Genomic DNA, 13,007 nt, shown 5'->3' with positions numbered 1-13,007 from the left:
GTGGGTTGGGGTCTCCATGAGGTTCTGAAGCTCCTCAGGAGGTGGGATGGGGTCTCCATGAGGTTCTGAAGCTCCTCAGGAGGTGGGACGGGGTCTCCATGAGGTTCTCAGGAGGTGGGTTGGGGTCTCCATGAGGTTCTGAAGCTCCTCAGGGTGGTGGGTTGGGGTCTCCATGGGGTCTGGGAGGTGGGTTGGGGTCTCCTGGGGGTCCCACCTCGGGGTGGAGGTCGCAGAGGTCCACGCGTCCCCCGCTGCCGCTCCCGAAGAAGAGGGGAGACCCCACCAGGAGGAGCTCGGCCGAACCATCCCCGTCCGTGTCCAGCGCCAGCAGGGACGCCCCGAAGGCTCCTCCCACCTGAGGAGAAGACCCCGACCCACCCCTGAGACCCCATGGAGACCCCAACCCACCCCTGGAGACCCCAACCCATCCCTGAGACCCCATGGAGACCCTCAACCCACCCCTGAGACCCCATGGAGACCCTCAACCCACCCCTGAGACCCCATGGAGACCCCTGGAGACCCTCAACCCACCCCTGAGACCCCATGGAGACCCCAACCCACCCCTGGAGACCCCATGGAGACCCCAACCCACCCCTGAGACCCCATGGAGACCCCAACCCACCCCTGGAGACCCCATGGAGACCCTCAACCCACCCCTGAGACCCCATGGAGACCCTCAACCCACCCCTGGAGACCCCATGGAGACCCTCAACCCACCCCTGAGACCCCATGGAGACCCTCAACCCACCCCTGGAGACCCCATGGAGACCCTCAACCCACCCCTGAAGACCCCATGGAGACCCCAACCCACCCCTGAGACCCCATGGAGACCCCAACCCACCCCTGAAGACCCCATGGAGACCCTCAACCCACCCCTGGAGACCCCATGGAGACCCTCAACCCACCCCTGAGACCCCATGGAGACCCTCAACCCACCCCTGGAGACCCCATGGAGACCCTCAACCCACCCCTGGAGACCCCATGGAGACCCTCAACCCACCCCTGGAGACCCCATGGAGACCCTCAACCCACCCCTGAGACCCCATGGAGACCCTCAACCCACCACTGAGACCCCATGGAGACCCTCAACCCACCCCTGAGACCCCATGGAGACCCTCAACCCACCCCTGAGACCCCATGGAGACCCTCAACCCACCCCTGGAGACCCCATGGAGACCCCAACCCACCCCTGGAGACCCCATGGAGACCCTCAACCCACCCCTGGAGACCCCATGGAGACCCTCAACCCACCCCTGAAGACCCCATGGAGACCCCAACCCACCCCTGAGACCCCATGGAGACCCCAACCCACCCCTGAAGACCCCATGGAGACCCTCAACCCACCCCTGGAGACCCCATGGAGACCCTCAACCCACCCCTGAGACCCCATGGAGACCCTCAACCCACCCCTGGAGACCCCATGGAGACCCTCAACCCACCCCTGGAGACCCCATGGAGACCCTCAACCCACCCCTGGAGACCCCATGGAGACCCTCAACCCACCCCTGAGACCCCATGGAGACCCTCAACCCACCACTGAGACCCCATGGAGACCCTCAACCCACCCCTGAGACCCCATGGAGACCCTCAACCCACCTCTGAGACCCTATGGAGACCCTCAACCCACCCCTGAAGACCCCATGGAGACCCCAACCCACCCCTGGAGACCCCATGGAGACCCTCAACCCACCCCTGAGACCCCATGGAGACCCTCAACCCACCCCTGAGACCCCATGGAGACCCTCAACCCACCCCTGAGACCCCATGGAGACCCTCAACCCACCCCTGAGACCCCATGGAGACCCTCAACCCACCCCTGAGACCCCATGGAGACCTCAACCCACCCTGTGTCCCCCTGACCTGGGTCCCCGAGGCCTCGTCCAGCAGGTCCCAGCGGGTCCCACGGCGCTGGAAGAGGAGAAGACGCCCCAGGTGGCCGGAGCGAGGGGCGCCCAGAGCCAGGGCCTGGTGGCCACCCAGGAGCAGGGACTCGGCCGCGTAGCCTGGGGACACGGGGACATCGGGGTCACCGGGACCTCCAGGAGATCGTGGAGACCCCAAGATCTCCAGGTTCTCCTGGAGGAACCAAGATCTCCAGAACCTCCTGGAGGAACCAAGATCTGCAGGTTCTCCTGGAGGAACCAAGATCTGCAGGTTCTCCTGGAGGAACCAAGATCTCCAGAACCTCCTGGAGGAACCAAGATCTCCAGAACTTCCTGGAGGAACCAAGATCTGCAGGTTCTCCTGGAGGAACCAAGATCTCCAGAACCTCCTGGAGGAACCAAGATCTCCAGAACCTCCTGGAGCTCCAGGGTCTCCAGACTCACCCAGGTAGCTGTTGTCCATCTGGTGGCCTCCATGGGACGCGTTGAGCCAGGTGACGTCCCCGGAGCTGCCGTAGAGCCAGGCCCCCCCGGACCAGCTGTAGGCGCCCACCGAGCCCAGCAAGGGGCCCTCCTGCACCCCGAGACCAAGACAGGGGTCACCTCCAGCCCCAGGACCTCCTGGAGACCCCAAAACCTTCTCTAGAACCCCCTGGAGACCCCAAAACCTTCTCTAGAACCTCCTGGCGGCCCAAGTTCTCCAGAACCTCCTGGAGGAACCAAGTTCCTGAGGTTCTTATGGAGGAACCAACATCTCCAGAACCTCCTGGAGGCCCCAAAACCTTCTATAGAATCTCCTGGAGGCCCAAAAAACTTCTCCAGAACCTTCTGGAGACCCCAAAACCTTCTATAGAACCGCCTGGAGATCCGAAAACCTTCTCTAGGACATCCTGGAGACCCCGAAACCTTCTCTAGAACCTCCTGGAGACCCCAAAACCTTCTCCAGAACATCCTGGTGGCCCCAAAACCTTCTCTAGAACCTCCTGGAGACCCAAAAACCTTCTCCAGACCCTCCTGGAGACCCCAAATCGTTCTCCAGAACCTCCTGGAGACCCTAAAACCTTCTCTAGGACCTCCTGGAGACCCCAAATCGTTCTCCAGAACCTTCTGGAGACCCCAAAACCTTCTATAGAACCTCCTAGAGGCCCCCAAACCTTCTCCAGAACCTCCTGGAGACCCCAACACCTTCTCTAGAACCACCTGGAGGGCACAAAACCTTCTCCAGAACCTCCTGGAGATCCAAAAACCTTCTCCAGAACCTCCTGGGCCCCCCAAAACCTTCTCTAGAACCTCCGGGAGACCCAAAACCTTCTCCAGAACCTCCTGGAGGCCCCAACACCTTCTCTAGAACCTCCCGGAGGCCCCAAAACCTTCACCAGACCCTCCTGGATACCCCAAAACCTTCTCTAGAACCTCCCGGAGGCCCCAAAACCTTCTCCAGAACCTCCTGGAGCTCTCAAAACCATCTCCAGACCCTCCTGGAGTTTCCAAAACCTTCTCTAGAACCTCCTAGAGGCCCCAAAACCTTCTCTAGAACCCCCTGGATACCCCAAAACCTTCTCTAGAACCTCCCGGAGGCCCCAAAACCTTCACCAGACCCTCCTGGAGACCACAAAACCTTCTCTAGAACATCCTGGAGGCCCCAAAACCTACTCTAGAACCTCCTGGAGGCCCCAAAACCTTCTCCAGAATCTCCTGGAGATCTGAAAACCTTCTCTAGAACCTCCTGGAGACCCCAAAACCTTCTCTAGAACCCCCTGGATACCCCAAAACCTTCTCTAGAACCTCCCGGAGGCCCCAAAACCTTCTCCAGAACCTCCTGGAGCTCTCAAAACCATCTCCAGACCCTCCTGGAGTTTCCAAAACCTTCTCTAGAACCTCCTAGAGGCCCCAAAACCTTCTCTAGAACCTCCTGGAGGCCCAAGTTCTCCAGAACCTCCTGGAGGAACCAAGTTCCTGAGGTTCTTATGGAGGAACCAACATCTCCAGAACCTCCTGGAGGCCCCAAAACCTAGTCTAGAATCTCCTGGAGATCTGAAAACCTTCTCTAGAACATCCTGGAGGCCCCCAAACCTTCTCCAGAACCTCCTGGAGGCCCCAAATCCTTCTTTAGAACCACCTGGAGGCCACAAAACCTTGTCCAGAACCTCCTGGAGGCCCCAAAACCTTCTTTAGAACCACCTGGAGGCCACAAAACCTTGTCCAGAACCTCCTGGAGGCCCCAACACCTTCTCTAGAACCTCCTGGAGACCCCAAAACCTAGTCTAGAACCTCCTGGAGGCCACAAAACCTTCTCCAGAACCTCCTGAAGACCCCAAAACTTTCTCTAGAACCTCCTGGAGGGCACAAAACCTTCTCTAGAATCTCCTGGAGACCCCAAAACCTTCTCTAGAACCTCCTGGAGGGCACAAAACCTTCTCTAGAACCTCCTGGAGATCCAAAAACCTTCTCCAGAACCTCCTGGGGCCCACAAAACCTTCTCTAGAACCACCTGGAGACCCCAAAACCTTCTCTAGAACCTCCTGGAGGGCACAAAACCTTCTCTAGAACCTCCTGGAGATCCAAAAACCTTCTCCAGAACCTCCTGGAGACCCCAACACCTTCTCTAGAACCTCCTGGAGACCCCAAAACCTTCTCTAGACCCTCCTGGAGACCCCAAAACCTTCTCTAGAACATCCTGGAGGCCCCAAAACCTACTCTAGAACCTCCTGGAGGCCCCAAAACCTAGTCTAGAATCTCCTGGAGATCTGAAAACCTTCTCTAGAACCTCCTGGAGGCCCCCAAACCTTCTCCAGAACCGCCGGGAGACCCCAACACCTTCTCTAGAACCTCCTGGAGGCCCCAAAACCTAGTCTAGAACCTCCTGGAGACCCCAAAACCTTCTCCAGAGCCTCCTGGAGGTGCCCCCCAAGGCCACTCACGGGGGTGATGGTGGCGCTGAAGCCCTCCTGGCTCATCTCCAGCTGGAAGGAGCTTCCCTGCGCCAAGGAGGTTCCTGGAGGAGGAGGAGGAGGAGGGTGAGGAGAAGACAATAAGGGTCACCCCAAACTTCTAGGGGTCCCCACAGACCCTCGAGGGAGAAGATCTTGTCCTGGAGCTGGTCCTGGATGCCCTGGAGAGCCTGGAAGTTGTCGACGCGGAAGACGTGGTCGTGGCCGGGGGGGGAGGAGATGGTGAGGAGCTCCTGGAGGGCGTCCGGGTGGGAGAAGGAGCGACCCACCTGGAGATGGAGGAGATGGAGATGGAGATGGAGATGGAGATGGAGGAGATGGAGGAGATGGAGATGGAGATGGAGGAGATGGAGATGGAGGAGATGGAGATGGAGGAGATGGAGATGGAGGAGATGGAGGAGATGATGGAGATGGAGGAGGAGATGGAGATGGAGGAGGAGATGGAGGAGGAGATGGAGGAGGAGATGGAGGAGGAGATGGAGGAGGAGATGGAGGAGATGGAGATGGAGGAGATGGAGATGGAGGAGATGGAGGTGGTGGAGATGGAGGTGGTGGAGATGGAGGTGGTGGAGGAGATGATGGAGATGGAGATGGAGGAGATGGAGGAGATGGAGGAGATGGAGGAGATGGAGGAGATGGAGGAGATGGAGGAGATGGAGATGGAGGAGATGGAGATGGAGGAGATGGAGATGGAGGAGATGGAGGAGATGATGGAGATGGAGGAGGAGATGGAGGAGGAGATGGAGGAGGAGATGGAGGAGATGGAGATGGAGGAGATGGAGATGGAGGAGATGGAGATGGAGGAGATGGAGATGGAGGAGATGGAGGTGGTGGAGATGGAGGTGGTGGAGATGGAGGTGGTGGAGGAGATGATGGAGATGGAGGTGGAGGAGATGGAGATGGAGATGGAGGAGATGGAGGAGATGGAGGAGATGGAGGAGATGGAGGAGATGGAGGAGATGGAGGAGATGGAGGAGATGGAGGAGATGGAGGAGATGGAGGAGATGGAGGAGATGGAAGAGGTGGAGGAGATGGAAGAGGTGGAGGAGATGGAGATGGAGGAGATGGAGGAGGAGATGGAGGAGATGGAGGTGATGGAGGAGATGATGGAGATGGAGGTGGAGGAGATGGAGATGGAGATGAAGGAGATGGAGGAGATGGAGGAGATGGAGGAGATGGAGATGGAGGAGATGGAGATGGAGGAGATGGAGATGGAGGAGATGGAGATGGTGGAGGAGATGATGGAGATGGAGGTGGAGGAGATGGAGATGGAGATGGAGGAGATGGAGGAGATGGAGGAGATGGAGGAGATGGAGGAGATGGAGGAGATGGAGGAGATGGAGGAGATGGAGATGGAGGAGATGGAGATGGAGGAGATGGAGGTGGTGGAGGAGATGATGGAGATGGAGGTGGAGGAGATGGAGATGGAGGAGATGGAGGAGATGGAGATGGAGATGGAGATGGAGATGGAGATGGAGATGGAGATGGAGGAGATGGAGATGGAGGAGACGGAGATGGAGGAGACGGAGATGGAGGAGACGGAGATGGAGGAGACGGAGGAGACGGAGGAGACGGAGATGGAGGAGATTATGGAGATGGAGATGGAGGAGATGGAGATGGAGGAGATGGAGATGGAGGAGATGGAGATGAGGAGATGGAGGAGATGGAGAGTGGATATTATGGGATGTCCCTCACCCCTATTGCATAGCGGATGACCCCCATCTTCTCAGCCTCGGGGATCACGTCCTCGTACTCCAAACTATCCTTGAACTTCCTCCCGTCGGTGATGACGATGAGGATCTTCAAGGCTTCTTCTCGAGCTCCCGCGGCCTCCGTGAAGCTCCGTGTCCTGGTCCAGGAGATCCAGGAGGTCCCTACGGATCCTGAAGGCATCTCAGGGGGGTTTGAGGGGGTTGGTGGGACCCTGGAGGCATCTCAGGGGGGTTTGAGGGGGTTGGTGGGACCCTGGAGGCATCTCAGGGGGGTTTGAGGGGGGTTGGTGGGAGCCTGGAGGCATCTCAGGGGGGTTTATGGGGGTTGGTGGGAGCCTGGAGGCATCTCCGGGGGGTTTGAGGGGTGGTGGGACCCTCACAGGACGTCGTGGATGGCGGAGGCCGTGTGGGTCCTTCCCCCGAGCTGGAGGACGTCGCCGAGGAGCTGGGTGGGATCCGAGGAGCTCCGGAAGGTCCTGAAGTCGAAGTGGGGGAGGATGAGGTCGGAGAACTGGGTGAGGGAGAACTGGGAGGAGAAACCAAGAGGAGAAGGTGGAGGAGACACCGAGAGGAGGAGGTGGAGGCCGTTTCGGGGCAGAAGAACCATTTCTGGTGGGTCTTGGGGGTCTTTTTGGGGCAGAAGAACCATTTCTGGTGGGTCTAGGAGGTGTTTTTGGGGTCCGGGAGGTGTTTTTGGGTCAGAAGAACCATTTTTGGAGGGTCTTCCTGGTCTTTTTGGGGTCTTGGGGGTCGTTTTGGGTCAGAAGAACCATTTTGGGGTTGAAAAACCTCATTTTGGGGTTGAAGAACCTCATTTTTGGGGTGAAAACCTCATTTTTTGGCTGAAGAACCTCGTTTTTGGGGTCCAAATCACTTTTTTGGGTGAAGAATGTAACTTTTTGGATAAAATCCCTCATTTTTGTGGTGAAGAACCTCATTTTTGGGTCAAAATCCTCATTTTTGCCTGATGAACCTCATTTTTGGGGTGAAGAACCTCATTTTTGGGTCAAAATCCTCATTTTTGCCTGATGAACCTAATTTTGGGGTTAAGAACCTCATTTTTGATATGAAACCCCTCATTTTTTGGTGAGGAACCTCATTTTTTGGATGGAGAACCTCATTTTTGTGGTGAAGGACCTCATTTTTTGATGAAAACCTCAATTTTTGCCTGAAGAACCTCATTTTTGGGGTGAGGAACCTCATTTTTGTGCTGAGGAACCTCATTTTTGGGGTCCAAATCACTTTTTTTGGGTGAAGAACATAACTTTTTGAATAAAATCCCTCATTTTTGTGGTGAAAAACCTCATTTTTGTGGTGAAGAACCTCATTTTCGGATGAAAACCTCATTATTTGGCTGAAGAACCTCATTTTTTTGGATGAAGAACCTCATTTTTGCCTGATGAACCTCGTTTTTGGGGTGAAGAACCTCATTTTTGGATGAAAACCTCATTTTTATGGTGAGGAACCTCATTTTTTGGATGGAGAACCTCATTTTTGTGGTGAAGGACCTCAGTTTTGAATGAAAACCTCATTATTTGGCTGAAGAACCTAATTTCTGTGGTGAAGAACCTCATTTTTGGGTCAAACCCCTAATTTTTGGGGTGAGGAACTTCATTTTTGTGGTGAGGAACCTCATTTTTGGGGTCCAAATCACTTTTTTGGGTGAGGAACATAACTTTTTGGATAAAATCCCTCATTTTTGGGGTGAAGAACCTCATTTTTGGGGTGAAGAACCTCATTTTTGGGGTGAAGAACCTCATTTTTGGGGCGTGGAACCTCATTTTTGGGGTGAAGAACCTCATTTTTTGGATGGAGAACCTCATTTTTGGCTGAAAACCTCATTTTTTGGCTGAAGAACCTCATTTTTGGGGTGAAGAACCTCATTTTTGGGCCGGTGTCACCTCCTACCTGGGTGTTGGAGCCCTTGAAGTTCTCCATGACCTTCTCCACGAATTTCTTCATCTCCTGGAACTCCCGGGGCTTGATGCTCCCAGAGCCGTCGATGAGGAAGACGATGTCGGACGCGCGCTGGGGACAACCTGGAGGGGGGTCCAGGTGGGGTTTAACCCCCTTCTAGGAGGTCCCCAAGCTCGGTGGGACCTTCTCTTACCTGGAGGAGAAGGTGGGAAGCGTCGGAGCTGCTGGAGGTTGGTGTCCAGGAAGACGCAGAAGCCCGGGAGGTGGAGGTTCTCCCCGCAGGGTTGGGTCGAGGTGGGACCACAGACCTGGAGAAGGGGCAGAGGAACCCAAGAAGAACAATTATGGGGTCCCACCAGCTTGAGGGCCTCCAGAAAGAGCAATTTTGGGGGGTCTCAACCACCTTAATTCGAGCAATTTTGGGGGCTCAACTACCTCGAGGTCCTCCAGAAAGACCAATTTTGGGGTCCAACCTCCTCAATTTAGCAAATTTTGAGGTTCAACCACCTTGATGTCCCCCAGAAAGACCAATTTTGGGGTCCAACCTCCTCAATTTGATCAATTTTGAGATCCAACCTCCTTATTTTGATCAATTTGGGGGTCCAACCTCCTCAATTTGACCAATTATAGGATCCAACCTCCTTAATTTGATCAATTTTGGGGTTCAACCACCTTGATGTCCCCCAGAAAGACCAATTTTTGGGGTCCAACCTCCTCCATTTGATCAATTTTGGGGTCCAACCTCCTTCATTTGATCAATTTTGGGGTCCAACCTCCTTCATTTGATCAATTTTGGGGTCCAACCTCCTTAATTTCATCAATTTTGGAGTCCAACCTCCTTCATTTGATGAATTTTGGGGTCCAACCTCCTCAATTTGATCGGTTTTGGGGTCCAAGCTCCTTAATTTGATCAATTTTGAGATCCAACCTCCTTCATTTGATCAATTTTGGGGTCCAACCTCCTTAATTTGATGAATTTTGGGATCCCACCTCCTCAGTTTGATCAATTTTGGGATCCAACCTCCTTCATTTGATGAATTTTGGGATCCCACCTCCTCAATTTGATCAATTTTGAGGTCCAACCTCCTCAATTTGACCAATTTTGGGGTCCAACCTCCTCAATTTGATCAATATTGAGGTCCAAATTCATTAATTTGATCAATTCTGGGGTCCAACCTCCTTCATTTCATCAATTTTGGAGTCCAACCTCCTTAATTTGATCAATTTGGGGGTTCAACCACCTTTATGTCCCCCAGAAAGACCAAATTTGTGGTCCAACATCCTCAATTTGATCAATTTTGGGGGCCAACCTCCTTATTTTAATCAATTTTGGGGTCCAACCTCCTCAATTTGACCAATTTTGGGGTCCAACCTCCTCAATTGGACCAATTTTGGGGTCCAACCTCCTTATTTTAATCAATTTTGGGGTCCAACCTCCTCAATTTGACCAATTTTGGGGTCCAACCTCCTCAATTTGATCAATTTTGGGGTCCAATCTCTTTATTTTGATCAATTTTGAGGTCCAACCTCCTTCATTTGATCAATTTTGGGGTCCAACCTCCTCAACTTAGCAAATTTTGGGTTCCCACCACCCTGACGTCCCCCCCAAAGACCAATTTTGGGGTCCAACCACCTCCATCTATCAAATTTTTGGGGTTCTCCTCGCTCACCAAAGCTCCTTCATCCCCCACGGCCACCGTCAACCCCAAGGACGCGTTGATGGCTCCTTTGGCTCCTGGAGAACAAGCCCAAGAGGTCTAACCTCCTCTTCCTCGAGAAGATCCAGGACCTGGAGAAGTTCTCGAGGTTCTTCTCACCCGGCACCGGGACCTCTTGGCAAGTCCCAGAGCTCGAGCGGCACCAGAAGATCCGACCCGTCCTGTCCCCTCCGAGACGTTGACGTGGGGCCCCCACCAGGACCCTGGGTCGGGGGAGAAGAGAAGATTGGGGGCCTGGAGGTCGTTTTGGGGCAGAAGAACCATTTCTGGTGGGTCCAGGAGGTCTTTATGGGGCAGAAGAACCATTTCTGGTGGGTCTAGGAGGTCTTTATGGGGTCTTGGGGGTCGTTTTGGGTCAGAAGAACTATTTTTGGGGTTGAAAAACCTCATTTTTTGGGTGAAGAACCTCATTTTTGGGGTGAAGAACCTCATTTTTGGGTGAAAAAACTCAATTTAGGGGTGAGAAACATCATTTTTGGGATGAAAAACCTCATTTTTGGGGTCCAAACCATGTTTTTTGGGGTGAAACCCTCATTTTTGGGGTGAGGAACCTCATTTTTAGGGTGAAAACCTCATTTTTGGGTGAAGAACCTCATTTTGGGGTGAAAACCTCGTTTTTGGGGTGAGGAACCTCATTTTTGGGTGAAAACCTCATTTTTGGGGTGAGGAACCTCATTTTTGGGTTGGAGAACCACTTTTTTGGGGCCCAAACCACATTTTTTGGGGTGAAAACCTCAATTTTGGGGTGAAGAACCTTATTTTGGGGATGAAGAACCTTATTTTTGGGGTGAGGAACCTCAAGTTTGGGGTGGAAAACCTCATTTTTGGGTTGGAGAACCTCATTCTTGGGGTCCAAACCAGGGTTTCTAGGGTGAAAACCTCATTTTGGGGTGAAACCCCACATTTTTGGGGTGAGGAACCTCATTTTTGGGGTGAGGAACCTAATTTTTGGGATGAAAAACCTAATTTTTGTGGTCCAAACCATGTTTTTTGGGGTGAAAACCTCAATTTTGGGGTGAAGAACCTTATTTTGGGGATGAAGAACCTTATTTTTGGGGTGAGGAACCTCAATTTTGGGGTGAGGAACCTCATTCTTGGAGTCCAAACCACATTTTTTGGGGTGAAAAATCTCATTTTTGGGTTGAAGAACCTTATTTTGGGGATGAAGAACCTTATTTTTGGGGTGAGGAACCTCATTTTTGGGGTGAAAAACCTCATACTTGGGGTCCAAACCAGGTTTTCTAGGGTGAAAACCTCATTTTGGGGTGAGGAACCTCATTTTTAAGTTGAAGAACCTCATTTTTGGGGTGAGTAACCTCATTTTTGCGGTGAAACCCTCATTTTTGGGGTGAGGAACTTCATTTTTGGGTTGGAGAACCACATTTTTGGGGTCCAAACCACGTTTTTTTGGGGTGAAAATCTCATTTTTGGGTTGAAGAACCTCATTTTTGGGGTGAGGAACCTCATTTTTGGGGTGAGGAACCTCATTTTTGGTTTGGAGAACCTCATTCTTGGGGTCCAAACCAGGGTTTCTAGGGTGAAAACCTCATTTTGGGGTGAGGAACCTCATTTTGTGGGATGAAAAACCTAATTTTTGGGTTGGAGAACCTCCTTTTTGGGGTCCAAACCAGTTTTTTTGGGGTGAAAACCTCATTTTTGGGGTGAAGAACCTTATTTTGGGGATGAAGAACCTTATTTTTGGGGTGAGGAACCTCATTTTTGGGGTGAAAAACCTCATTTTTGGGGTGAGGAACCTCATTTTTGGGGTCCCCCCCATGTTTTTCAGGGTCTTCTCCTCACCCTCCACCGTCGGTGGCGACCAAGGTCCCGACGCTGGCTCCGAAGGCTCCGTCGGCGTCTCCGGAGAAGACGATGGGTGAGTCCAAGTCCAAAGCCGAGCTGAGAACTTTGGGGGGTTGCGGGGGGGGGGGTGTTAAGAAAAAAAGGGGGGGACACCCCAGACTTGGGGGGGTCGTGGGGGGCCCCCAAGATCTTCTCCCCCCCCCCCCTTAAGAAGGTCCCCCCAGCACCTACTGGAGCCCCAGAGGGCGAGGAGAAGGGCTCTGGGTCCCATGGAGGCGTCCGAGGAACTGGGGGAGCTGGGAGGAGAAGTTGGGGAGCCGGAGGGGAAGGAAATGGGGGGGGAAGTGGGAGGAGGAGGGGGGAGGGGAACTGGGAGGACTGGGAGGGCACTGGGGGCACCGGGAGGGGCTGGGGGGGCTGCTACGGGGGCACTGGGGGCACTGGGAGGGGCACTGGGGGTACTGGGAGGGGCACTGGGGGTACTGGGAGGTGGGGTGGGGGCAGTGGGAGGGGGACTGGGAGCACTGGGAGGGAACTGGGAGCACTGGGAGCACTGGGAGGGGCACTGGGAGCAGCTATAGGGGCACTGGGAGCACTGGGAGGGGCTGGGAGGGGAACTGGGAGCAGCTATAGGGGCACTGGGGGCACTGGGAGGGAACTGGGAGCACTGGGAGGGGCACTGGGAGCAGCTATAGGGGCACTGGGAGCACTGGGAGGGGCTGGGAGGGGAACTGGGAGCAGCTATAGGGGCACTGGGGGCACTGGGAGGGAACTGGGAGCACTGGGAGGGGCACTGGGAGCAGCTATAGGGGCACTGGGAGCAGCTATAGGGGCACTGGGAGCACTGGGAGGGGCTGGGAGGCTGCTATGGGGGCACTGGGGGCACTGGGAGGGGCACTGGGAGAGCTGGGGGGGCCACTGGGAGGTGGGTTGGGGGCACTGGGAGGGGTGCTGGGAGCACTGGGAGCAGCCACGGAGGCACTGGGAGCACTGGGAGGGGCTGGGGGAGGGGATGTGGGGGCA

The 13,007-nt window shown here is 54.4% G+C and overlaps 1 protein-coding gene across 1 annotated transcript in view; it reads right to left on the bottom strand.

The window, feature by feature from the left end:
- Positions 1 to 12,294, bottom strand: part of LOC138734082 (integrin alpha-D-like) — a 29,382-nt gene extending 17,088 nt beyond the window's left edge. Inside the window, exons 1-13 of the mRNA XM_069881638.1 lie at positions 12,216 to 12,294; positions 11,982 to 12,087; positions 10,281 to 10,384; positions 10,134 to 10,198; positions 8,657 to 8,771; positions 8,455 to 8,585; positions 6,927 to 7,072; positions 6,530 to 6,683; positions 4,953 to 5,103; positions 4,805 to 4,878; positions 2,328 to 2,457; positions 1,861 to 2,003; positions 215 to 355 (exon numbers count right to left, since the gene is read on the bottom strand). Of these exons, the coding sequence (XP_069737739.1) occupies positions 215 to 355; positions 1,861 to 2,003; positions 2,328 to 2,457; positions 4,805 to 4,878; positions 4,953 to 5,103; positions 6,530 to 6,683; positions 6,927 to 7,072; positions 8,455 to 8,585; positions 8,657 to 8,771; positions 10,134 to 10,198; positions 10,281 to 10,384; positions 11,982 to 12,087; positions 12,216 to 12,255 (1,500 nt within the window). The 5' untranslated portion in view covers positions 12,256 to 12,294. The remainder of the gene's footprint in view (positions 1 to 214; positions 356 to 1,860; positions 2,004 to 2,327; positions 2,458 to 4,804; positions 4,879 to 4,952; positions 5,104 to 6,529; positions 6,684 to 6,926; positions 7,073 to 8,454; positions 8,586 to 8,656; positions 8,772 to 10,133; positions 10,199 to 10,280; positions 10,385 to 11,981; positions 12,088 to 12,215) is intronic.
- Between the last annotated feature and the right edge of the window lie 713 nt (positions 12,295 to 13,007).

This window comes from Phaenicophaeus curvirostris, unplaced genomic scaffold (assembly GCF_032191515.1).
Source record: "Phaenicophaeus curvirostris isolate KB17595 unplaced genomic scaffold, BPBGC_Pcur_1.0 scaffold_55, whole genome shotgun sequence".
Classification (NCBI taxonomy): Eukaryota; Metazoa; Chordata; class Aves; order Cuculiformes; family Cuculidae; genus Phaenicophaeus; species Phaenicophaeus curvirostris.
This window is presented reverse-complemented; position numbering and strand designations above follow the sequence as displayed.